The sequence below is a fragment of the Heterocephalus glaber genome, unplaced genomic scaffold, assembly GCF_053883595.1.
Source record: "Heterocephalus glaber isolate CG9 unplaced genomic scaffold, H.glaber_assembly_v1.0 deba00001600, whole genome shotgun sequence".
In the NCBI taxonomy this organism is placed as follows: domain Eukaryota; kingdom Metazoa; phylum Chordata; class Mammalia; order Rodentia; family Bathyergidae; genus Heterocephalus; species Heterocephalus glaber.
The window spans coordinates 42,438,031-42,464,166 of NW_028258372.1; the positions used below are offsets into that span (position 1 = coordinate 42,438,031).

The 26,136-nt window shown below is 51.3% G+C and overlaps 2 protein-coding genes across 2 annotated transcripts; one reads left to right on the top strand and one right to left on the bottom strand.

The window, feature by feature from the left end:
* Window positions 1-6,392: 6,392 nt before the first annotated feature.
* Window positions 6,393-12,526, top strand: Il24 (interleukin 24). The gene is made up of 6 exons (XM_021242430.2): window positions 6,393-7,725; window positions 9,349-9,519; window positions 10,165-10,227; window positions 10,990-11,148; window positions 11,532-11,606; window positions 12,299-12,526. The coding sequence occupies exons 2-6, from the start codon at window positions 9,349-9,351 to the stop codon at window positions 12,380-12,382; spliced, it is 552 nt and encodes a 183-aa protein (XP_021098089.1). The 5' UTR covers window positions 6,393-7,725; the 3' UTR covers window positions 12,383-12,526.
* Window positions 12,527-12,577: 51 nt separating this feature from the next.
* Fcmr (Fc mu receptor) lies at window positions 12,578-24,533 on the bottom strand. The gene is given in 9 exon segments (XM_087194003.1): window positions 12,578-14,118; window positions 14,121-14,264; window positions 16,067-16,111; window positions 16,214-16,383; window positions 16,609-16,739; window positions 18,208-18,427; window positions 19,353-19,493; window positions 20,164-20,499; window positions 23,811-24,533. Coding segments are annotated over 9 exon segments (1,452 nt in total). The 5' UTR covers window positions 24,040-24,533; the 3' UTR covers window positions 12,578-14,082.
* Window positions 24,534-26,136: the final 1,603 nt, after the last annotated feature.

The window sequence follows — 26,136 nt, forward strand, 5'->3', positions numbered from 1 at the left end:
ATGAGTGGTTCTAGTTCTAGATTCTCTGTTTTATTCCATTGATCTATATGCGTTTCCTTACACCAGCACTGCCTTGATTACTGTAGCTTTAGAGGAAGTCTTAAAATTAAGTTATTAATGTCTTCTGACATTGTTATTTTTTTCTTTTTACTTTTCTAGGTCCTTTGTACTCCTACATAACTTTTAAATTTCAATATCCAGTTCTTCATTTATAGCAAGTATACATAAACCTGAATTTTTATATGAATTTTTAATGTTTTCTAATCGGCTAAATTCAAATACAAGTTCTAGGGGCTCCTAGAGATTTCTTAGTATTTTCCCTGTAGATGATCATTTCATCTACATATAAACATTTTACTTCTACCTTGCCAATCCTAAGCTATTTGTTCCTTTTATTGGCAGACTATTTTGTTTTGGGCCTATGTTTCAATGTTTAATGGACAGATGAAGAGTAGGCATATCTGCCCTTGTTCCCCACCTTAAGGAGAAAGCATTGTATCTTTTCCATTCATATAAGGCATTTTTGCTGGAAGTATGGAGTATATGGCTTATCTGTTGAGAAGGTTCTGTTCTATTTCTAGTCTCCTGATAGCTTTTACCATGAACAGCTGTAGAATTTAGTCCAATACTTTTTCTACAACTACTGACAGGATCATATGGCTTTTTTCTTTCCTCTGTTAAAATGATGACTTATGGGGATGGATCTTCCAATGCTGAACCAACACTGCCATCCCTATAATAAAACCACTTTCTACATACTGCCAAATCTGACTTCTAATAGTTTGTTTTGTTAAACAAATTTCTATCTATGTTCATACTTTTTTCTTCTATTATCTTTATCCAGTTTTAGGATTAGCACAATGTTGATTTCCTAAAATGAGGGGAGAAGTGTTCCTTCTTTTTTCTGCTTTAAATGTTCGATATATTTTATCAGTTAAAATGTATATGAGCCTGTTGTCATATAGGTAGGTTAACAAGCTAGGAATATACTTTCTTTAGTAGGTGTTATTCAAATTTTATATTTCCTCCAGAGTCAGTTTCATTAATTTGTCTTCCAAGGTACTTCTTAGAAGTTGTCAAATTTATTTCAAAAAATATTTTTGTAATATGCTTTCTATATCCTTTTAAATTCTGTAAAATCTGTGGTAATGTCCTCTAAATTTTGATACTGTAATAAAAATGTATAATTGATATTATGTAATAGGAAGAAAAGGTCTAAAGGAGTAGGGGAAGTGGGAGGGGTAGGGCAAAGGAAAGAAGGGAAAAGAAAAAATGTGAGAAAAGAAAAAAGTGGAAACAAAGTCTTTGCAAATAGGGAAGGGTGGAGGGGGTGAAGTGAGGCCAGGGGAAGGGGAAAAATAAGAATCAAAATACTCATGTAAAGGTACAAGATCCCAATGATGAATGTAACTGTATTTTATATCTAAAATGTACCAATAAACTTAATGGGGAAAAATAAGGAACAAAACTGAGGAGAGATATTAGGGAGTAGGAATGCTCCCTAATATTGCTCAGATGGGGAGGGGAGCCAGAGATTGGGGAGGGGAGGGGAGGAAGGGAAAAGGGATTTAAAGAAAAAGAATGGAAGGAAAAATGAAAATAGAGCTATTGAAAATGGGCATTGACTCACCTTAAATGGGCACTGGATAAGGAGAAGGCTCTGTGCTGGGCCCTGAGTGGGAGATGCATAAAAGTGGAAAGAGAACAATGGGTGGAAGGGAGGACCACTCCTTACCAGACACCAAAGGTGATTTAAGAGCTGAGGAATAATGTGATAAGAGTTGTGAGCTTAAAGAAGTCTAAGTGAGTGAGAGAGATTTTAAAGGGGGATCAGACTGCAGGACAGTTGACCTGTGTGAGGAGTGTGGGGAAGGGTGCTGTGGGGTTAAGCTTAGTGCAGCCAATGTAATCAACTTGGGAGCTGATAAGAGGATTATTAAAGCACACTTTTGGGTATGTTTGGGTGGGATGTGACGGCGTGACCTTGGGTACTATATCTGGTCCTTTGTCCCTTCCTCTCTATCGGTATTTCTCTGCTCTGTCAATGTGAAGTAGTTATCTTGCTCCAACATATGCTTCCACCACACTGTTTCTGCCCCATGAAACCATGAGCCAAATTAAATCTCTCCTACTTTAAATTGTGAGTGTCAGGTATTGTGTCTCAGTGATGAGAAAGTTGACTAGTAGAGAAAATGGGTGCTAGAGAAGTGGGGTTGTTGCTGTTACTGTATCTTACCATGTTGTTCAAAAGAGTTTTGAATTGGGTTTTTGGAAAGGTTTGAAGTTGTGACCCAGAGAAGTCCCAGAATGTTGTAAGAAGATGAGAATGCTGGTAGGAATGCAGACAGTAATGGCCAGGCTCAGAAGGTTTCAGATGGGAATGAAGGCCCTGTTGAAAATTGGACTACAGGTCATATTTGTTACACTCTGGCAAAAATTCATCCAAATTATGCCTATGTCTTGAGGCTTTTCATGAGAATAAGTTTAAGAACAGTGGACTAATTATCTGGTGGGGTGAATTTCAAGACAGCTCAACATTCAGCCTGTGGTATGGACACTGCTGGCTGCTTTTAGTTAGATTTATAGTGAAAATCAGGGGCAAAAAGCAGAGCAGAGAAATTTGAAAAACTTAAATCTTTTCCCAAAAGGAACCACATGTTGAATTGGAGCTAAAAGATGTGTGGTTGCTGAAGAGATTGGTGTCATTAAAAAGAAACTAAATATTTTTTACAGGGATAAGAAGAAAGATACCTTGAGAGTATCTCAGAAATCAGCAACACATCACCCATTACAGGCTCAAAGATACAAAAATAAAAACATTTCACTTGTGTAGAAAGTCCCCGGGACTCCTGCTCAGAAAGCACCTTCTGGAGAATTAGTTCTTCAGGATTCATTTCACTGTGTTCAGTCATACAGGTACTCCAAGGCTGTCACAGCTTTAGTTCAAGAGGAGCTATCTACTGTTTTCATTTACAGCAGATTTTGGGACTGTTCATATGATGCACCAGCATGCAGAATGCAAGAGCTGTGGGGTTAAAAGGCTTCAGCCCAGATTTCAAAGGAAGCCCAAGCAATGTGCCCCTGAGAGAGCAGTGCACAAAGCTACTGGAATGATGTCAAAGTTGCAGTGGAGACTCCAGGAAGTTAAGGATGCCAGTGATGTGGAACATCTGCTTCAGGAAAGCTGCAGGTTGTGAGTGAAGCTGGTTCAAAAGAGAGGCCCTGTGGGGTACAACCAGCAAGGCCACAGTGGTGGGATCAAACTCAGGTCCTTGTGCTTGTGAGGCAGGCAGCAGAACCACTGAGCTAAATCCCCAGCCCAAGTGAAGGCACTCTTATTGACTTCCTATGCCGGCAGGAATGAAGAGAAAGGCTGGCTAAAATAGTCCCATATTCTAGTTAGCATGTAAAAACACAAGTGCCAAGTTACTGATTGTTATTTTCCCTAGTTTAAGACAAAACAGTTGTTGCAAGTTTGTCTTAGTCTGACTTTCTGGAAGGAGGAGTGGTCTGACTACTAGGGATTTTGAAATAAACTCCGAACAAGTTGAAGAAAAATTTAAGGGGAGCTTTTAACTCGCTAGCAGAGAGAAAAAGTCCAAATAAAGCTCAAGCTGGTTAAACATCCAAAAAAATCACCATATAGCATTTAGAAGTCCACAGTCAACATTTCAAAGTCCATAACCTGTCCATAAAGGCATTTTTCCCCTACACACATAAATGATGAAGACCATGCCTGGGGTGGTTCAAACCTACATCCTGATTTGATAAAAGGAAATACTATAGTTTTTCCCAAGTCACAGTTTTGCAATATGTAGATGGTATGCTGTTATGTGCCCCCTCAGAAGAGCTTTCTAGCCAAGACATCTGGTCTGTTGAATTTTCTAACAGACTGGGGTTACAATATTTCTAGATCTAAGACACAACTTTATAGCCTTGAGGTAAAATATTTAGGCCTTATTATATCTAAGGGAACCTAAAGACTGGGGGAAGAAAGAATTAAACCATTTCTTTCCTTTCCACAGCCCAAGACTCCAAAACAACTAAGGAGATTCCTGGAAATTACAGGCTTTTGTGGCCTTCAGATAGCAGGATATAATGAGATTGTGTGACTCCTCTATCAGCTTATAGAAAAACCCAAGAGACAGACACCTGGGGAACTCATTCCCAGACCACACACTAGGAGTTCAAACAAGCACTTCTAAGTGCATAACTACAGGACACCATTTCAGTTTGTATGTTAATAAAAGGTGAGCCATGACTTTGGGAGTGTTTCTACATCAGGGACCTGCTCAACAGCCTGTAGGGTATTTAAATCATAAATTAGATATTATAGATTCAGAGTAATTCATTAAAAGGATAAGCCCTAGGCCAGGGATTTAGTTCAGTGGTTCTGCCTCCTGCCTCGCAAGTGCAAGGTCCCAAGTTCAATCCCCGGTACCAAAAAAAAAAAAAAAAAAAAAGGGTAAGCCCTAAACAATATAGTTAAGAACACTCATTCCTTTCAAGGGGCAAAAAGCAGCCATTCGTGTTCTTTGATTATTGGTTTGATTTTCTGCTTGGCAATGGAGTGGGAGTCAATCATAGCTTTTGTCTCTGGAGACATGTTTTGCTAAGGATCGTAGATCCACTCTGGAAAAGCTCCTGGTCTTAATTGTCCTTCTACACCTGAGATGGTGCCATACTAAAAGGCACTCTTCTGTCCCTTCTCCATTGCCCTGCTCCTGAGAAATAACGCAGTTTTCAACAGTGTTTGGTTTGAGACACTTCCCTTTTCTGTGGCTGTTGGATTTCAAGATAAAGCTTCCAGAGTGGTGAGTCTCCTCTCCATGGAATCCTTCCAGAGTAAAGCTGACCTTCATTTATCTCTGGGACATAGAGAAAACTGGTCTAGGTTTAATCCTGAAACTCTCAAAAAATAAATGTAAAAGTTTTGGTCCAGATTTATTTGTCTTTCAGCCCTCAGGCAAAATTAGAGAAGGGTAAGAACAGCTAACCTGGCTTTGTCACTTCCTTGCACCTCTAGTCAGCAGCCACTGGCACTGGATGAGATAAAAGTCTAAGGGGCACCTTGGATTGGGCACAGAACAAGAGGGATAGATGGGGACACCTTCTTTCCCTTTGTTTCTTTTCAAAATGGGAAAAACTGTCATAGGTAGACATTTGCAGCACAGCAGGTTGGAGCCTTGGCAGGCCTTCTTCCCTCACTGCTTGGAATTCATGCTTAGCTCCAAAGAGTGTCACCTAGTCTCTTCCACATGCAAACCTGGCCTGATCAGATCCCACTGGAAATAGTCACAATTACCTTTAAAGTTCTGTCCCTTTAGAGGGAACAATTACATGTAGCTATCGAACAACTATGGTTATCAAAGCAACCATGAGAAGCCTGTATAGCTGGGTATTCCAGTCAGATGAACCGTCAGCTTAGGGCCCATCTTAAACTGTTTTTGCTTTCACAGATGTAGAAGATTTTATTCCTTTTGATTCTTATTATAAGAGATCTCTGTAATTGACCTACAAAGTTCTGACTAGTCTTTTTTATAATTATAAAACTAAAAATTATAAAAGTTATAATTCAACTTGGCCAAATACATCTGAATGTACTTGAGTTTATAAACAAGTTGTCGTATGTGTGTGTGTTTCTGTTCAATTTGCTACAACACATACAGCTGTTATGTTTGAGCTTTTTCTTTTGGCATTTTGGATTTTTTAAAGATGTTTGCCTGTAACTCAAGTTGGCTTATAGATAATTTAATAAAAGACAGCTTCTCCCAGGTTGCCAGATTATCCAAATAATGTCCACTGGTTTTCAAAAAATAATGTGTTAATTGTTACGATCTGGCTCTCATAGGTCATCTAAAAAATTGTTAAGATAATTAAATAAAGATTCTTGGGCTTAGGAAAACTATAGGACAGGACTCCCCTTGGTAAATAAAGGAGCAGCTGCCTGGAAAAATTTATTCCAGCCTTTGTTCACAAAGGAGACCCCAATAATTCCCATAGCCTGTGGGAAATACATAGCTAAACATATTATTGTGATATGTAAAAATTGGTCATGGTCAAACAGTTAAGTTTTCTGTGGGAAAACAATAAGGTTTTATTTAAAATTCTCTCGGTACAAAACAAAATTAAGGGACAAAGGGTTTCATGTAGTATGAGTCTTCTAGGATATTCTTTGTGATAATGATCTTTTTTGACTCAGGTATCTGCCTTTTTCTTGCACTCCAGCTACTTGTGATAAGAGGTACATGTCAAGCCAGCATGAGAAAACGAGTCAAATAATAGTCTTCTTAAAAACTTATGTGATGCATGTTATATGTGTCACCATACTTAGGGATGTTCAGTCACCAACCAGTTGAAACAATGTCACACACTAAAATTAAAGGCTAGACACTATGAACTCCTAAGGTACATTTATAGGCTAATCTGTATGTTCTCTTTAGATGGCATCCTACTAAAGGACAATAAATAAGAGTTTTCTTTATGTCATTTCATGTCCTGTGATCAGATGGAGGTGTTTGACTAAAAGACTATTCTGTGCTAAGATGGACATGGATTCAACTACTAAAATGACCATGGTTGATAAAATATATTTCAGAAGTGCTGAATGTCCAGATGAAATTATAAGTTAAGCTCACTGCTCCTACTAAAATACTTATGTGACTGATCTTCTCTTCTGGGTGTTCAACAAGTAAAGTTTGGAGGCCAAAACTAGAAAGGTAACTGGGCTAAGAGGACAGCCAATATTTTGGCCCTGGCCCCTCAAGGTCAAGAAAGATCCAAGACACAAAGGAACCTTTCCTACAGGATCCTACGTCTTTGGTAAGTCACTCAACCTTCTGAGCAGGGAGATTGCTGGGCACCAGAGGACAAATGTACCGCATGCCAAAGGAGGGTCACAAAGAGGGAAAAGTTTCCCATGCTTTCACTGAAAGTAACATGGTCAAGCAAGGCCGTGACCCATCCTGACAGCTGACACTGACAGAGGAGCTGAGAGGCTGTACGCAGGGTTCCAAAGTGTCAGGTAAAAAAAGCCAAAAACCAATACCAGACCAGGCCACAACAAGCCTTTATTGTAGGGACAATCTGCCGGGCTGTCTCTGAACAAAGAGATGGAATTTGGGCTAGAAGTACTTGAGAAGGTGAGCAGGTTTGACAGAGGGAGGGTCAAGAACGTAGGTAAAAGAAGGCTTGTATGTAGGGGATTTCTGACCATTTGCATTGTGTTTTAAATTTTGGTCATTTCTTTTTTTTTTTTTTTTGGTACTGGGGATCGAACTCGGGTCTTTGTGCTTGTGCCGCAAGCAGTGAAACCACTGAGCTAAATCCCCAGCCGGATTCTTTTAAATTTTAATTTTATAAATGTAGAACCCGCCTCTCCAGGAAGCTAGGAGACTTGCTTGCCATCACCCAGGCAGTGTGAGAGCCTGACCTCAGACGCGGGTCTTGCTTCACCTCAGGGACTTCTCTCTGCCGTGCCTGTGGTCTGAAAGTGAGGGTGACTAGGAGAGAAGGAATTCCCTGGGGAAGCATGAGCAGTCTTCCTTTCTCCTCTGCCCCTCCCCATCCCCTGATCTACAAACCTGCCAGAAGCTGAGGTTGCCTTCACACAACTTCCACAGCTGGGAAGGTCTACTCAGGACTGGAGTGCACTGAGGGCTGCTCTGCTTTCCCTTCCTGCAGAAGGACCAGCTCCCTGCAGACAGCCGGACAGCCGGACCTGAGGTGAGTGGCGAGGGTTCCTGCCCTTTCCCTGGAAGCTGTAGACTGCGCCTTGTTTGGGGCCTGGGGTCCAGGGAGGTGGGGGTGGAGGTCAACATTCTGAGTGTTCAGGTAAGGACAAGACAGCATCGGACAGGGCTGCTTTCTCCCCCAGGGAGACGTTGAGCTGGGCAGACAAGGCTGGGTTATGAGTCCCAGAGAGGAACTTTCAGCCCACAGCGTTTGGAAGCACAGGGGGGGGAATATGTTGATGGGGGCGCTGGGGCACAGAGCAGGAGGACACTGGCCCAGGGCCCCCCTTGCTTATCCTGCTGTCAGCAGAGCCAGGGCTCCTGTGGGCTTGCTGTCCCTGTGGGGCGGGTGACAGTCACTTCTGGTGTGAGAACAGCACCCGGACCAGGGCAGTTCTTCTATAGTCACGGAAGGAAGGAAGACAGGAAGGGAAGAAGGAGAAGGACAGAGACAGGGAGGGAAGCAAACAGGAAAGAAGCAAAGCAGGGGCAAAGGCGGCCCTGGAAAGATGTCTGCATGTAGTTATGACACATAGGTGGTGGTGCCAAGTTCTTCCGCTGGGAGGCGCTCCACAGTCATTCCCAATGGCCCTTTAGAGGAAGCTTTAACGGTGATTCAGGGGCGCTCTGATCCCTCCCTCTGGTTCAGTTCCTGGAAAAGTCAGTTCCTGGAGCTGAGTGAGTTTGTAGTGGCAGAGTGACTGTGCGACCCAGCCCAGCCTCTGTGCCGGTCCCCGTGGGCCAGGACGAACCCCAGGCTCCCCGATAAGGAAGAATCAGGGCTGGCCAGCTCCGGGAAGCAGACCTGCCTGAGTGTGCCTGGGGACTTCCCGCCAGAGGGATGCTGCCTCTCCCGAGGCTGGCTCCTGGATGTGCTCTGTGCACGTAAGAACTCCATTCTCCCCTCTTCCTGATTACATTCGACAAGCAGGTTGGAGGCGAGGGAGAACCATGATGGAGAAGGAAGCAGGCCGAATGTGTGGACGTGGCTGGGCATGGTTTGGGAGGCCGAGACCTGAGGAGTAAGACAGAGGGGCCCAGAGGTCCTAGCCGACCCCAGGGCACCCGGCAAGGCCACGGGCTTGCAACAGTCTAGCCTGGGAACCCCTCCCACCACCACAGGCACCCACATCCACACCTGAGTCTCTTTTCTGTTGCTCTGACAGAATATCTGACACTGGCTAATGTACGAAGAAAAGATGCTTATGGGCTCACATTTCGAAGGCTGGCGAGTTTGAGATCGGGGGCCACATCTGATGTCCTTGTCGGGGAGACTGCGGCCCCCCAGTGGAGAGGGGCATCCTGTGGTGGAAGGGGTGCTCATATGCAGAGCCAAACAGGCTTTAATGACAGACCTGCTTCCAAGATAACCCGCGAATCAACCCATCAGCCCATGAGCTGATTAACCCTTTCCCAGGGACTCGGGACATAATCACCTCCTAGCAGTCCTGCCGGTCCCACCTCTCGGTGTGTCACAGCGGAGCCAGCTTCCACACGAGCGCCGCTGGGCACGGTCACACTCAGCACTACCCTAGACTCTGTGCAGCAGAGCTATTTCTGGGGCGCTCCTCTTGGTCAGTGGCCTCCCTTTCGCTCAGCCCTTCCTTTGCTACAGATGGGCCCTTGGCTCCAGACGGCTGCCTTCCCTCTTCTCGGTCTGATCCTGCTTCTCTGGAGCCAGGTGCCCGGGCTCCAGGGCCACGAGTTCCGGTTTGGGCCATGCCGAGTGGAGGGAGTGGCTCTCCCCAGCCTGTGGGAGGCCTTCCGGAGCCTGAAGGACACTGTGGTGAGCGCCTGTGGGTCTGTACCTGGACACGGTGGGGCTCCCTGGAGGCTGGGACTGGACCTTGTGGTTGGGAAGCCTGGCAACTTGCCTATCACGTTCCTACAGAAGAACTCTGCAAGGTCAGGAGCCTTCGCAGCCTTATGTTACACATGAGGAAGCTCAGAAACATGCTGTCGGCCCCTAGTGAAATAAAGAGCCCACGGGAAAGGAAGGAAGCTCAATTCATCCAGGCTTTGACCTGGATGGACTCTGGCTCCATGTTCATCTGAGGACACATGTGTGGTTGGCCTGAGGAGGGAGCTCCAGGCACGGCCCTCTGCCTCCTGTCCCCTCCTCCTCAGCAGAGCAGCTCCAGGAGGGGAACCTGGCCTGTGGGTTTGGTTTCCTCTCCCCTCAAATGACCACAGACATCAGACAGGGCCCTAGAACTCCTGCCCGGACTCCATCCACTCCTGGGAGCTGGGGATAAGCAAGTGGTTTTCATAGGTGCCCACGTCTCTGGGGCCAGCTGCGCATGGACCTTCCTGGGGCCCCCTTGGGTCTCACACCCGGGATAGATTCAGGGGCTGGGAAGCAGCCCCTACTTGCAGGGGTGGCTCCTGCGTGGACCCCTCCTCTGAAGAGATCTTTTCTGTGTTTCCAAAGCAAGCTCAGGACAACATCACGAGCATCCGGCTGCTGCGGCGAGAGGTCCTGCAGAACGTCTCGGTAATCAGTTGCTGGGAAAGGCCACCCTCCATGTGCGGGGTGACAGAAGCATTCCCTCTGTCAGGACAAGGCCCGGCACGAGCCAGGACTGCTTGTACCTGGGCTTGTAGGGAGAAATGGGGACTGAGCTTGTAAACATCTTTTCCACTGAGCCAGAGTCTGGCCGTCCATCTTTTTTTTCTTTACTTATATAAATACAGTGGATGTCTACTCGGGGGAAAGCTGTCTTCTCTTCCATCCTGTCTCTCACCCATTGCTGTCTTCATTTCCCACCAAGTCAGTCAGTGAACACGGATGTACTGAGCTCAGATCCCTGAGAGGTAGCAAACTTCAGGAACCAAGGGGGTAGAGTGTGACTGCTGTGTTCTAGGACATTAAGTTTCTCTTTCCTTCTCTTCCCTGTCATTTTCCCGCCTCCTCTCAACCCAAAGCCCAGTTCGGTGTTTTCAGGGCCCTCACCTCCCCGTACTGGAGAGGTTGTGCGGTGTGGAAGATGAGCCAGGTGGGGAACCAGGAGTCCCGGGGCCGGGCTTGTGCCTGCCAGTGACGGCTGTGTGACCTTCAGCGGTCACTTCTTCTTGCGACCTGGGTCCCTCTTGTGTGACAGCAGCTGCTCTGGGAGGCTCCTTCAATCCCATGCTGTCCTCGTCCACCGGAAGCCCTGCCCTACTGTGCTGCTTCTGCCTCAGATGGGGTGTGGGTGTCCCTCAGAGCTTAGGTGAGCAGGGCCCCAGCTCCACAGTGACCCGGGCCTCTCCCCAGGACACTGAGAGCTGCCACCTCATCCACGACCTGCTGAAGTTCTACCTGAACACTGTGTTTAAAAACTACCACCACAAAATCGCTGAGTCCAACATGCTGCCCTCCTTCTCTACCCTGGCCAACAACTTTGTTTTCATTGTGTCAAAACTTCAACCCAGTGTGAGCAGAACACCAGGCTCAGGAGCCTGGGAAATTGTGTGCTTGGGGAATATTCCCCTCCCCTTATGCTGTCCTGGCTTTAATCCACAACAGGGAATTGTGGGTGTCATGGAAGTGGGTCCTGGGTTCGGGTCTAGGTTTGCTTCTAATCTGCTGGGTGACATTTTGCGAGGTGCTCGGCCTCTCTGGGCTTCAGTTTTATCAGCTGGAGAATGGAGGTGACGACGCTGCCATGGTGGGCGGGCTGTTGAGGACACGGGCATTGCCTCTGCCCTCTCGGGCGTGGAAGCCCCTGCGACATTGCCAGGAGTGGAGAGTAAGGGTGTTTGCCGCTAACCCTGCCCAGCTCTGGCACAGCTGTGTTTTATTTCTCTGTCATCCAGCAGAAGAATGAGATGCTCTCTGTCAGTGACAGAGCGCGTAGGCGGTTCCTGATGTTCAAGAGAGCGTTCAAACAGGTGAGTCTGTCCCGCAGGGCTGGACCAGCTCGGGCTGTCCCTCGAGGGTGCCGTGGACCCTCATGCAGGGCTTAATGTAGGTGATGCCGCCAGACTTGCCCCAAACCCTCCTGACCCGGCAGGAGCATACATATAATGTGTCACTTAGTGCATGCTTTCTGTAAGCATCACACAGTGGTCTTTTTCTGCTAGTTTTCAAGTTAAAATGCTATTCTATAAATATGGGAGATTTTTTAACCTTTTCCTAAAATAAGCCACCCAAGAAATTCCAAACTTCATTCCCAGCACCTACTCACCCCCATATAAAAAAAAAACATGCATGATGATTTTGATCACACTTGGAGGAGAAGACACACCAGCCTGTAGACACATGGTGCTGAGCTAATGCACGTTAGGAAGTGGCCGTCCGGCTGCAGGGCAGACTCAGGTGCTGGGCTGCAGCCACCACGGGCACCACAGCTGTGTTTTGTGGTTCTTGGTGTTAGGGGAGCCGTGTGCTTTTCCCTCAGTCTTTTCCCACTGCTGCTCAGTGGCCTCTTTGTCCTCCCCCTGAGCGGACACAGCACGGGGGACAAGCGACAGGCAGGTGAGCTCATCAGCTCCTCCGGAGTGCTGGATTACAGGCGTGTACCACTGCGCCCGGCGAAAACTCCTTTCTCACCTAACGGATCTCTACTCTGCTTCCCTTGTAGTTGGAGATTGAAGCAGCTCTGACCAAAGCCTTTGGGGAAGTGGACATTCTCCTAACCTGGATGGGCAGATTCTACCAGTTCTGAGTCCCAGTCCGCGCTCCCTTTCCGTGCCGTTCAAATGCGTGTCCCTTCCTGGCTGCTCTTGGGCCCTCGCTGGCCAGGCCCTTCAGACTCCATCTTCTGCTGCCCAATGGCCATCATGGAAGGCTCCTCTAGATGCTGTGAATAATCTAGGAACCGAATTCCTGTATTTATTACGAGCCTGTTTAATCACTGCCATTATTGTAACCAAAGTTTTATTTATTTGTGAGACTGTAAGTGCCATAAAGGCGCCAGAATATAGTGTCCCACGCTTCCCTATTGATGCCAGTGATCCTGGCTATCACATGGGGCAGTGGATGGTGCTCAGTAAATACTTAATAAACTGAAGCTTTGGGTCTGTCTTTGGATTGGGGAGCAAGAACGAGGGGTACCGGGATAGGAGATGGAGCACAGTGCATGGGAATCACTCATCCGCAGGAACAGAGGTCAAGGGTAGAATGAGGGGCATCAGCTTGGGAAGTAAATGACAAAAGACAGTGTGTGAAGTACCCGGCTCACTCTCGATCCGCTCCTCTTTTCCTTTTCTTGGGTGCTCTCCTTGCTGCCTGGAACGGCAGCAGGGCCCAGCTGGCACTGCTGAGGTCATCGTACCTGGCTGGATCGTCCCCTCTGTGATGACAGTCCTTGCTAATAAAGGCAAACCCAGTTCAGTCCTGGCAGCATTTCCTTTCCATTTCTGGACCAGTGTCCGGGAGGCTGTGCTACACTTCCGGGAAAGGTCCTTCCAATGGCAGGAGTCAGCATCTGTAGCCTCAAGCTCTGGCTGTACTTTGTAGCTGACACAGATCCAAAGAGAGTGTCTAACTATGACCTAGCTTCAAAAGCCTAGGAGAAAAGTATGTGGAGGAGGTGGGATGCCTCCTCTTCCACGACAGGAGTCCCACTGCAGAGCCTTGATGCCCAGGAACCCGGGCTGCTTCCCTCCCCCACCTTTCTATACTTATCTGGAGCTGGCAAAGAGATGAGGTGCATTTCTGAAAGCAGAGAAGTGATGGTTTGGGATAAAGTAGACCAAAGGTAAATGCACAAACATCAGTGCTAGGACGTGGAAGATGGGTAAGGAGATGACAAAGACTATGCCTAAAGAGGAGAATAGCTGAGGTCAGGGAATGTGTCCACAGCATGAGAGGGAGACTAAAGGAGGCTTTATGTATAAACATTAATATGCTTATATTTATACCACTAACACTAACAAGCTCGGCTCTGCATATGTAGAATATGTCCCCCCATCAAAATAAATTGCCCTTAGCACATAGGACTTGAGACAGATAAACAGAAGCGTGTGGGGCTGAGGCATGTCCTCCTGTGCACCCCTACAGCCTTCTGCTTGGATGAGGCCCAAGCCTGGGAAGGGAAGCTGCTGCCTACACCCCATCCTGATGCCACAGGATCTAAAGCCAAGGCAGCAAAGACCCCACGACCCAAGGCACTGATGAGATGGCCTGCAGATCTCATGGCCTGGTAAACAGCTTGGAGAAGAAGCAGGTGGCATCGAGACAAACGCCCTGCCTGCCTGGAGCCTCTGAGGTGACACGGTCTGCAGGTGTATGTGAGGTGAGCTGGGGCAGCGCCGGGTGCAGAGCAGACGGATGTGTATGCGGGGAGATGGGGCATGCAACACGAGAGGCGACGAGGCCTCTGCTGAGACTCGGCAGGCGCTGGGGTCCTCAGACAGACAGGACTCATTGGCGCCACAGTCTGGGCCCTGGAGGACAGCTCAGCTCGGAAGGAACGTCAGGCTGGGGATGTTGATGTAGTCACTGGACTCAGCATCCTCCCTCCTGGCAGCAGGCTGGTGGCAGATGGTCACATATTCAAAGCTGGTCTTCAGCGATGGGACAGGGAGCCAAGGAGCGTCAGGCACCTGGGGACACAAAGAAGCCTATGTGGATCTGGGTGCTGTCTTTGCATTCCTCCAGGTGGGCCTCCCCAGCGGGGTGCCACCCTGGGGCTTTGCAGGGTGGTGCCTCACCCTGATGACTGTAGCGCACTTAGCTACAAGGTGGACAGGAAATGCCTCACCCGGGGCTCAGACTGGTACAGTGGGGTAAGCACAGGTGTGAAGGGGTCCAGCCACACGGGAGGGCCCTGGGCTTAAGACGCCAACACCTGTGGGATAACAAGGCATCTTTCAAGGGAGGTGTTCGGAGGCAGGCTGAGTCACCCAGACCTCTGTAAGGGCTTGGAGCGGCTGTGACGTGGTGTGACAGTGCATTCCACAAAGGGTTTGGCGGTGAGAGCAGGGAGACTGCCAGCCACCTGGGCACTGAAGCGCTTTTCTTCCCTGGACTGACACTTCGGGATCATCTACCTTTGGGACGTGAGTCAGTTCTCAGGGCACTGGGCTATGCCATGGCCCAACCACTGCAGTATCCTGGGGATGCCAAAGTAGGGACTCTGATTACACATTTATTTATTTATTTATTTATTTATTGGTGCTTTTTTTGAGACAGGGTCTCACTATGTAGCCTGGGCTGGTCTTGAACTCACCGTCTTCCTGCCTCAGCCTCCTGAGTGCTAGGGTTACAGGCTTGTGCCACCATGCTACATCTCCAGCCTATTTTTTATTTTCCATGTTGAGACAGGGTCTTGCTAAGTTGTTAAGCTGCCCAGGCCGGGGTCAGACTTATGATCTTCCTGATTCAGCTTCCTGGAATGCTGATTCCAGGTGTGTGCATCATGCCTGGCCCCTGATCAGGTTTTAAACACTAAGGACTAGAAGTGCAGTGTGTAACCCAGGAGGCGCTCAGGAAGCGCTCACTGGAAGCAACTGTTTTGTTTCCAACTGTACCAAAGACGGAAGCAGCAGCAGCTTGCTTCAAAATGTATCTCCCACTGCCTGTGATAGTGTAGTTCATCACTGAAGATTAATGCACTTGGCTTGGAAAATGAAAACACTCCCCGAGCAGGTCAAAGCAATCAGCCATGAAGTAAGTGTACGTCCACCTCTCTGTAAATCTGTTCCCAGGGGTTTGCTCCAGGAGTGGGTGAGGCCTCAAGTGGGGCGCAGGGAAACTGAGCGAGGGCAGCGCTGTGACTCTCGGAGGAAAAGGCTGCGGGTGTGGAGTCCGCGGCCAGTCCCCGTGGGGCCACCCTGGAGCGGGCAGGGAGGCCAGCGAGCTCCCAGTTGCGCTAGGAATAAGCTCCGGCCAAGGGCGTGCGAAGGCGCGGGACGCTGGAAACTTTGGCCTTCCCGTCCCCAGGGCCGGAATGTGGCCTCAGCGCTGGCCACTGAGTGCCGACCACAGGCTGGGCCCGAAGCCCCTACGGCCTGAGTCTCGGGTCCCCCTTCCTGGCCCCTGCTCGAACCCGGAGGAAGGCGGCTGGCATCGCCCTGGGCTCGCCCTCGGGGTCCTCCTGGCCCCTCCGGCAGGGGTGAGCACAGCCCTGGGATCGGAGAGCTGGGGGGAGAGCTGTCCCCCGAAGGCGCACCGGGCAGCCCCATCCCCTAGGGGCTCCCTAAAATCCAGCCTGGTCCTGGGAAAGCCCTTCTCAGGACGAGGGGTTACCCCGATCACCCCCTCCCAGCACGGCATCCAGCACGCACGGACCCCGGAGAAAGGGAACGGGGCGACCCCCTGGCGCAGGCCGGGAGCTGGCTGCCTCTCAGGGGCGGGACCGGGGATTATCGGGGGCGGGGCTTACCTGCAGCGGGGCGGGGCTAACCTGCGGCGGGGCGAGGGGCGTCGAGGGTCCGGGCTCCGGCTGGGGCTCGGGGGCGAGGTCTGGGGGACAGGAGGGCGGGGTGAGGTTGCGGGCGACTCTCCCGGGAAGGAGCGCGCCCCGCCCACCCGAGTGCCCCCCGCCCCCCGCACCCCGCTGCTCACCCTCGGCGGCCCCCGGAGCGCGGCGCGGGCACGCGCTGTAGACGTTGTTCTGGGAGCGCGGCCGCTGCCCCGCGCGGGGCTGGCGCGACCCGGGCCGCCCCGAGGCCTCCAGGGCGCGCATCCTCACGGCCAGCCGGCGGATCCGTCTGGAGAGGGCTGCGGGCGGGCGGCGTCAGCGAGCTGGAGCCCCGCGCCCCACCTCGGCCACGGCGCCCGGCCCCTCCTGTCCGCGGCCAGCCCTCTGCAGCACCCCGCTCCCGCTCCCGCTCCCGGGCTGGGCCCCCCGCTCCCGCTCCCGCTCCCGCTCCCGGGCTGGGCCCCCCGCTCCCGCTCCCGCTCCCGCTCCCCGGGCCGAGGGCCCTGTCCCGCGCCGCTGCTCACCGCGCCGCCGCTGAAGCGCCCGTCTCAGGACCAGCCCCAGGAGCGCCAGCAGCAGGAGGCCCAGGGCGCTGGGGATCAGGATGTGAAACCCCAGGTCGCGCCTCCTGGCCGGGGAGCCGGGGGTGGATGCTCTGGGTAGGGAGGGACGAGGAGAGACGGGGAAGAAGGTTCGGAAGGGACACAGGCTTCCAGCGGCGCTCGGGCGCGGCCAGCTTTGGGGAGGTGACCCCTAGATCGGTCCCTTCCTCAGGACTCGCCCCACGCCCCCCGAGCGGCCCTGTTTGCGGGGTCAGGAAACTCGAGCCTACATTCAGGTTCTGCTCTTTACGGACAAGTCCAACTTCTCTAAGTTTTACTTCCCCCCAAATGGGTATAGGAAAGCCTAACTCAGAGCCGTCAGGGAGAGAGTTTAGTGGGTTAGAAGGACTGAATGCATCCGGCGCATTAGCAGCTTCAGGACGGCGGCCCGCTCATGCTTACTCCACAGAGTCAACGAGCCGGTTTCTAGAAGGGTGGAGGAGTGGTTTGGGTTTTTTTCCCTGGGTGCCCCAAAGTGCACGCGAGGTCTCGCTCCATGCCTTCTACGCACTGGAACCTTACCTTTCGGAGAGAGATGTGCCTAAGTCCTGTTTTCTACAATCATACTAAGCCTGAATCCGTTTTTTTCGTGCTGGGTTCCTAACTCTTGTGTTCATGTCCGTCACAAAGCTCGTCACAGACTTGTGTTAGGGAGACCCAGATATCTCCTATTTCAATCGTTCCAACATCTCACGGACATAGCACACTGCCTGGCACATAGCTGAGACTGAGAAAACGTTGGTTAAATTTACTTTTCTTTTTCTGTGGTAGGTTGATGTGATTTACCAAACTAGGAATCAGAGTCCTGGTTCTTTCTGAAACCACTGAGCTCTCCTGGCCTCAGCTTTCCCATTTCCAGAACCTAAATGATGGTAGAGGTCCCTTTCCTCGTTGACCTACATTACTGTATTTGTGTTTGCTTAAGCAAAAACAATTCCGATTTTCCGATTTCTAGGGGTTTCTTTGGCATCCGCTCTAATGCTGCCACCTAGTGGTCCACTGCTGTACTTCCTGGACGGCCTTCGCCCTAGCCAAGTGCTGATAGCAATGCTGTATATGTCACCTGTGCAATTTCAAACTGCGTGGCACCCCATAAAAAGGTGAAAGGAAACAGGTGAAAATAATTTTTTTTTTTGGTACCGGGGATAGAACTTGGGTCCTTGCGCTTGCGCAGCAGGCGGCGAAACCACTGAGCTAAATCCCCGGCCCCAAGTGAAAATAATTTCGACAATTAATTTTATTCTCATTTAGTTCTTTCCCATCAAAACAGATTTGAGTGAATCTGATTGAAAGACGAATTTCACTCCTTTCTGAAAGGTTAATGCGGGAACATGGACAGGTGTGTTCTGATAACGGGATTAATGAGCTAAGTGCTCTGCTCAGAGTACTCCACTCCTGTCCCTGGAGACAAAGCCAAGAAGTGCCCCAGGAGTGGGCACTGCCAGAAGGTTTCGGGAGCCTCTGAGCCCCAGCCTGCTTTGCTGGGCTTTCACCCATCACGGGGGTGGAGGCGCCCCTTACCTTTGCTTGTGCAGCCAGGTGCGGTGGTTGTAACTGGCCTCCTGGGGCCCAAGCAACCCCTCCTGAGCTGAAGCCTTTGAGGCTGTGGTGGATGGCAGAAGGGGTGGCGGCTTGGCAGCTGCTGCCAAAGATGCTCCAGGCGTCTGAGGTCGGTGGGCTGTTGGAGTGGCGGCGGCGGAGCGCTGGACTGGAGGGGCCTCTGTCCTCTCAGCTGTAGCATCTGCAGAAGATGGCAGGAAAGGCAGTGCCCCCTATACACAGTGTCCAGCAGGACTGGCCACCATGTCTTTCCTCAATGACCTCTTCCATTTTGCCTGCGCTGTACTTTTGCAGTCCTCGAGATCTGAAATGCCTCCCTAGCACTCCACTGATGCCCAGTCAGTTTCATGTGCATTGGCTTCAAATGCTGCTTCCTCCGGGAAGCCTTCCCTGAATCCCCAGGCAAAAGAGCTTACTCTGGCCTGAGCGGGTGGGGAAACCTTCCCACTCTGTCTTGTGCTGTGTTTGTGTGCCTATCTGCTCTGCCCACCTCACACCTGTCAGTCACAAGCGAGGCTCTGTGACTTTGTAACCCTCTATGCTCAGCGGCACCCAGCAGGGTCTCCTACTGTAACAATGTTCCGTCAGTGTGCCTACTTCATAGGGGATATGTGAGGATATGAGAGAAAGGTTGCTGGTCAAAATGCACTAAACTGGAAAATGATCCTGAAATGTAAAACTGCTAGCATGATAATTATTCATTTCGTATTGCACAGTAGAGTTGATAGAACTGCTGGGTGCCTGCAGGGAGAAGACAGCCCTGTAGCAGGTGGCACGATGGCCTGCAGCTGGGAAAGGCAGGCCCAGACCTGGTTTCAGCAGTCATTCATAAAAAGAGCTAGATTTTGTGAATGGAGCCTAACCTTCATTACTTGTGGCGCCGCCTGGTGGCGATGTGCGAGTTCTAAGACCAGGGCGGCTCTCCTGGCTGTGGGAAGTGGAAGGCGGACCCGAGGAAGGTCCCGTCTCCGAAGGTGTGGAAATGCACATCCGGGACCCAGTTGTGCTCTGCCAGCCAGTCTGTGAGCTGAACACGCCCCCCCCCCGCACGTGCACGGTCCCGCAGCGTCTCCCCCGCCTCTCCTCCCCTTCTTTGTCGCACTGACCTTTGGATGGGAGTTCTGGAGGCCCGGCAGCATGTGGCACCATCTCAAGCCAACTGGGCATCTGCTGCTGCAGAAGTTTATGAAGCCATAAACTTTGAGACTCAGACATTGGCTCCTCTTCCCAGAATGGCTCATACTCTGCTGGAAGCAAGAGAAGTGCATTGGACGTCACCAGCGGGAGACTGAGGTCTGGGAAGGGGTGTTGGCATAAATAGAAGGTGACCCCACTGAGGTGAAGGGTAATGAGGGGCCGAGGGGGCACACTGAGAGGAGCGGAACAGGAGCCAGGCGTGGGCTCCCTGAAGGAAATGCTCTTTCCCGAGGCCAGCCCAGCCAACACTCCCTGCTGCGCCATCGGAGGCTACCGGGACTGTAGGCCATCGGCTCGGGGTAGCACATGAGCAGGAAGTCCCTGGAGAAGAGGGAAGAGGCAGAACCGGACCACACAGTGACAGATCTGGCCTACAAATGCGGCTTGATTACTCAGTGTCTTCTGTTTAGGTTCATCTCTGGGGATTCTCATTGCACGAGACACAGAACCATTGTGTCATTTGCTTCCAGGTTCCCCCAGTCTCAGAGCCTCTCCACAAGCTCATGCACCTCTCCCTCGTCCCCTGGCTAGGATGCTCGTGCCAGTACAGCGCCCGTCTTATCCCTTTCCTCCACTGTGTAGAAAGTTGCATGGGCCAGGAGGTGACTGCAGTTCAGCTGGACCAGTTGTTACTGGCCTGGCTGTTACAGCCAGAGCATCAGACTCTAATGGTTAGGGGTTGTCTTACTCCTGGGGAGGGTGAGCAGCCGGGTGACCTACCATTGTGGACACTCAAGGTGACTTTCAGGGTCTTGCCTTTGTCTGTGTGGATGCCCAGTCCGCAGGCATAGACCCCGCTATCCCTCTCGGTCAGCCCAGTCATCTCCACCAGGAACAGCTTCCTGTCTGAACATGGCATCAGGGTGACTCGGTGCCTGTACTCGTCCTTGATGAAGTTGCTGGACACCACGGTACTACATATCCCAGGGTTAGCCATCTGCCGGCACAGGTACATCCGCACTTGGCCTTTTTCAAGAAGCGGGCACTCGATGACAACGGATCCGCCCAGGGCTCCCTCCAGCTCTACTTCCGGGAGGATCTTCAGAGCCCCGGACACTGCAGAGAGAGGGGGTTGATGTGGAGGAAGCCCATCCTTGCTGTCAGGTCAGCCTCTGCCAACCCTTAGTGTCACCCCATGGCCACTCCTGCCCACATCCTTAGCTTCTTCCCACGCCCAGCCCGAGTTACTGTCTCAGGCTGGGTCTGTGCCCACCCTGTGCTGTGCCCCAGCCTCAGCACCAAACCTCAACCCTCAAGGACCAGACTCCACCCCCGAGAATACAGTCAGAACCACAGCGCCCTTTTGGGAAGGGATGCACCTTGGTGACCCCAAACGGCACATAGCTCCCAGTGACTTCCTTTCTGCGGGTTGGGGGGCGTGGCAGGGCTGTGCTGCAGCACACACTCCCCGCCGTTTGGTTTTGCTCAGGCCCACCCAGCCCACCGTGCACCCCAACAGGCTTGTGTGTTAAATCTCTCAGCAAGCATTTCCCGAATGCCTCCTTGTCATCCTTCCCCCGCAGAAGGGATCCCTTAGCAAATGATGGCCGGACAGCCAAGCTGGTGCAGGGGTAATAAATCCCACGGCAGGGACAGCGCGGGTCCCTTGGGGAAAGCAGGAAGGGGACCGGTCCTGCGGTCGTGGGAATGGGATTGCTGGGGGAATGACCTCCAAGCTGCGACTGGAAGGAAAGGCACGGGGGGCTGAGGAGGATGTCGCTTGTCACGGAGGGAGTGAAGTCATAGGAGGGAAGGCAAGGGCGTGTGTGAGTGAGTGCACACGCGTGTGGGTGTGAACACCGCATATGTACTGGGGAGGGATCACAGATCGGGGTTGCAAGCCCTGGACATCCAAAAGGAAGGCCGAGTGCGGTTCAGCCAGCAGCAGGGAAGGAAGGGACACAGGTGACTGAATGTCAGCGGAGGGTTCCATAAGTGGCTGGCTGTTTCTAAGAAGAGAGTACACAGGGCAAAGTGCGTGCGTGTGCGTGCGTGCCTGCGTGTGTGTGTGTGTGTGTGTGTGTTGGGTGAAGCTGGAGGGCTGGGGTACAGCAGAAGGGCGTCTTCCAGGCGGGAGAACGGTCCTCCTGAAGGCAGGAGAGAACAAGGTGGGCCGGGATTTAGCTCAGTGGTTCTGCCATCTGCCTCGAGAGCGGCAGGTCTCAAGTTCGATCCCCAGTACTAAAACAAAACAAACGAACAAACAAGAGAGAACAAGGTGCACAGGGGCAGAGCGAGGTCTGCGGACGCCCGAGAGCGGCCACAAGGCGTTCAGAGCACCTCCAAGGGGTTCAGGCAAGTGAGAGTCAGGGGCAGCATGGGGAGAACGGAGGCTCAATCAGACGTTCCGGGAGACGGAAGGCCGTGGACGAGAGTAAGGACATGTGGACAGGCGTGGGGTCAAAGATGAGGCTGGGGAGGAGCCAGGAAGGCGCCTCCACAGGAGCACGTTGTGACGCACAAGTGCAGCCGGTGTCGATGTGGTCCGCGGGCCCAGCCAGGGAGGAACGTGAGCTCTGGCGGGGAAACGCTCCTGTGCAAAACCCAGCGCTACGTTTGCACCCTGGAAACAGAGCCGCACGGCGCGTCGGTGCAGGGAGGAGGCAGCAGAGGGTGACCTGCTCACAATGTCCCAACTGTAGGACAGGAAACCAGACGGGCTGGGGAACCACCCTGAGCGCCAGACAGCCCACACCTGTGTGGAAAGCTGAGCGAGGGGGCGCAGGTGCACGAACACTTTGAATGACACTAAACCACCAGGAGGGCACCCAGGGCAAGCGAGCAGAGGTGGGGCCGCCACCCGTCCAGTCATGCGCAGTCGCCCCGTTCCGCTGAGGGCTGGGCGTTCGGTCAACTCCTGGCCTGCACGCTGGATCCTCGCTGCCCGCTCACCAGAGGGACGGAGCCCGGGCGCAGCTGCACACGAGCTTGGGCTGACCAGACGACAGCCGGCGCCGTGGCAACGACCAGATCCCAGGAGCAGTAACAGTCTTGCTTTGGAGTTCATACCAGCCTCTAAGCCTTACCGAGGACTTGGAAAAGCACATTTCCCAAACAGCAAAGGTAGCTCTCACGCGGTTTAGAATTCTAAAACGGTGCAGGAAACACAGGCACCTTCTGAGGGGAGCTCACTAAGTACAGAGGGCCTGGCCCTGCCCTGGCCTGGCCGGGGTCCTGCCGCTGCCTAGGCTGGGCCTGGGAATCTGCGTTTGAAGCGAATGCCCCAGGGCCCTTGCATTTCTGCAACCCTGGGCTGGAGAACTGCATCCAGAAGGCAGCAGAGAGTATTCTAAGGAGCCAACCTGTTTAATATCAATATTTTAGGAAGGCTGCTAGCCAAGTGGTACTGATCTCTAAATTGGTGCTAGATTTTTAACGGTAATGGTGGTGGGGAGGAGATACTGGTTTAAGCAGTCACTTAAAATATAATTGGATGTACAAATTGTGATCAAAAGTATGGTGAATATTTAAAAGTTTTGAAAAATGCATTACAGTAAAAGACCAGTAACCACCACCTCCCTCAAATACGCCTTCTCACTTTGAGCACATGTACTACCCGAATTGTTCTGCCACTTTCCGAAGCAGCTCTGGAGTCCTCTTTCGTGAGTGTCTTTAGTTGCACTGTTGTGGCTGCCTCCATGCTCTGAATCAATTAAAAATCTTTACCTTTCACGATCATTTTGACTTTGGGGAAGAGCCGCAAGTTGCACAGTGCCAGATCCGCTGAAGAAAGTGGATGAGGACACACCATGATGTTTTTATTGATACAAATTGATATGAATGTTTTGAATCGATTCAGGACACCGAGGCAGCCATGAAAAGACACTCATGAAAGAGCACTTCCAGAACTGCTTCAGAAAGTGGCACGGATGGTGGGATAGGTGTGTTCGAAATGTGGGGGCATGTTTTGAGGGATTTAATGGCAGTGTGCCTTTCACTATAATAAACGTTTAGATTTGAGCATCACTGTGTTTCTCGGGTGTGGGATGTTGACAAGAGATGAGCTGCCTTGGTAGTTCTGTTTATCAGAAGGGCCATGGGATTTTTCGAATCTTTTTAAAAGCATGAGTATTGTCCCTGCTGGCCTCTCCCTTCCCGGGAGCGCACAGGCCAGCTGCCTGGCCTCCGTCCGGCCTCTCTTCGAGGCTGATCCTCCGCCTGGGCCAGGAGCCCATGCTCCCTCCTGCCTCACAACTTCCGTCTGCAGTGATCGCTGCACGGCCTGCAGCCGGGCTCCTCTGGGTAAGCCTGCCATGGGATCTCACACCCCACCTCTAACCGTTCCCTCCCTGCCACCCACCACCTCAGCATTCCATTCTCTTTCTCAAATTCCTCACCAGAGCCACTCACTCAAATTCACTCCGCACCTCCAAGTTCTCCAGCCTGCTCCCGGCAGGATTTCACCCAGGGCCTTCCACTGAAGCTGCTCTTGCCTAGGTCACCGCGGTGTCCTTCAGGGGTCATTTGTTCACCTTCACCTCCCGCCTCTGTCCCCTCAGCAGCAGACAGACCTGAACCACCCCGGGAAGCAGTGTCCTGTGGCCCTCCTGACAGCAGAGCCCACCTTTCAGCTCCGCTCCCCCGCTTCTCTGCCATCTCTCAGTGCTGGTGCCTGCTTCCTGCATCTGTTCTTTCCCGGTCCTCCTGTGGCTCCTCCTCTCCCCATACCCGCTCACTTACTCCAGTGACCCCACACAGATGGCACCTGCAGGCTTATTTATTTCCAGCCTTGTCTTCCCCTCCCCTCCAGGCTGCGGACTCGCCCTTCTGACATCTCTACTTGGGCTCCACCTGAATATCTAAGGTGACAGCAAACTCATTGTAGGCAGATGGATTCTCTTCCCAAACCTGTTTTTTCGCACACCCTTTCCATCTCAGAAAACCATACTGTCACCTGTCCAGCTCGAAATTTATCCTTGCAGGGCTGGGGATGTAGCTCAGCGGTGCAGCGCCTGCCTGGCAAGTGTGAGGGCCTGGGTTCAAGTCCCGGTACCAAAAAAGGAAAAAAAGAGGGAGAAAAGGCCACTCCCCCCAAGGAAACTCTTTACAAATACTTGTGCTTGGGCTGGGGATTTAGCTCGGTGGTTTTACCGCCTGCTGCGCAAGCGCAAGGACCCAAGTTCGATCCCCGGTACCAAAAAAAAAAAAAGAAGAAAAATGAAAGATAAGATACACATAAAATGTTAATAAAATGAATATATCATATTAATAAAATATTTTTTAAAAAAATACTTGTGCTCATACCAGTGAGTCAAGAATAAATTTTAGGTAGGTGTGTTTGTGTGTGTATGTGTTGGATCACAGCATCAGGTGTGTGTGTGTTATTGTTATTAAGGGCTAAGGTAAAAAGGCTTGAGCCCACACCCTGTGACTGGCCTGCTTTAGGGCAGAACCCTGTTTACAACCTACAGAAGGCTGTAGTCAGCGTGGGCTACGTGTGCAACACGCACTGGGCACCCAACATTTGCAGGACCTAGGGTTACATATAAAAGCCCCAAATACCACACGCTTATAAAAACTACAAAGCTGTAAATCAAACTGACCAACTGCTGGATAAATAGCTTATATTCCCCTATCCTGACGAAGGTGCATATTCCTCAAATGCCCATCTTAAAGTGTGGCCACACAAGGGGAATCGGCCTGAGTTCCCCGCCCCGCCGCTGGCTTGTCCCCCTCTTCATGCCCGGCTCCTGCCCGTCCCCAAGCCCTGATGCACAGATTCCCCAGTCCTCAGGTGCAGCCTCCCCGTCCCTCCCTCCTGCCCCAGTGGCCACTTCCTCAGGGGTCAGGACAGAAGCTCGCTCCGTCACCGAGAGGGGCAAAGTCATTTGCAGAGGGAATTCCAGTTCTAGAAGAGGGACGTGGGTGTGGCCACCCTGAGCCAGCTGCTCCTCTCCCTGCAGGGCTGGGCGTGGAGGAGGATGGGCCCAGGGCAGGGACCTGTCCAGCCCAGCTAGAATGGTGGTGCTGAGCTTGGCCGACCGAGGTGGTAACCTTTAGGTGCCCTTACACCTGTAGATCTTCTACTTCCACCCAACCCTCTTCCTCCTTGGACTTAAGTTTAGCTAACCATCTACTGGGCACACATGTGTCCAACTACCTCAGAGTGTCTGGCATTGCATGGCAAATCTATTCCTTTTGGCTTTTAAGCCTTTTCGCTCTTCGACACAGCAAGCCTTTGAGTTTTTTCCATATTCAAGACATCACAAAGAAATCAAATAAGATAGGAAAACTTTTTGACCTTAAGGATCATATCATTTAATAAACCAAATAAGATAAACATAGACTGGGCCACACTATCAATGGGATTGGTGACAGGAGTTCAGAAGAGGAGGCTCAGGAAAACCTACGCGAAGGACATGGAGTCTGAGATGGACTTTGAGGAACCCGTAAAGGATGAAGGTGAATGGAAAGATGTTCCTGACAGAAAGAATAGCTTGAGCCAGGGCAAGGTGGCAGGAATATGCAGCATATGTTCAAGGCAGAGTCCTATTTGCCAGGAGAAAGTTCAGGGGGTGTGGTAAGCTCAGAGCACAAGGAGGAGTGAATATTTAACTCAGTAGCCATGGGGGCCATTGTGGGTCTGAGAAGGGACAGTCTTAGTACGCTTAGAGTCAAGTTGCAGGAAGATTATCTGGAACTGCATGCAGGCTGAGCTGGGTGAAGTCGGAAGGAGAGCCGAGAGATGACTGT

Coding starts and splice junctions, on each gene's coding strand:
- Il24 (XM_021242430.2), top strand. CDS start 9,349: ATGGGCCCTTGGCTCCAGACGGCTGCCTTCCCTCTTCTCGGTCTGATC. Junction 9,520..10,164: donor GGAGCCTGAAGGACACTGTG/GTGAGCGCCTGT, acceptor GTGTTTCCAAAG/CAAGCTCAGGACAACATCAC. Junction 10,228..10,989: donor AGGTCCTGCAGAACGTCTCG/GTAATCAGTTGC, acceptor GCCTCTCCCCAG/GACACTGAGAGCTGCCACCT.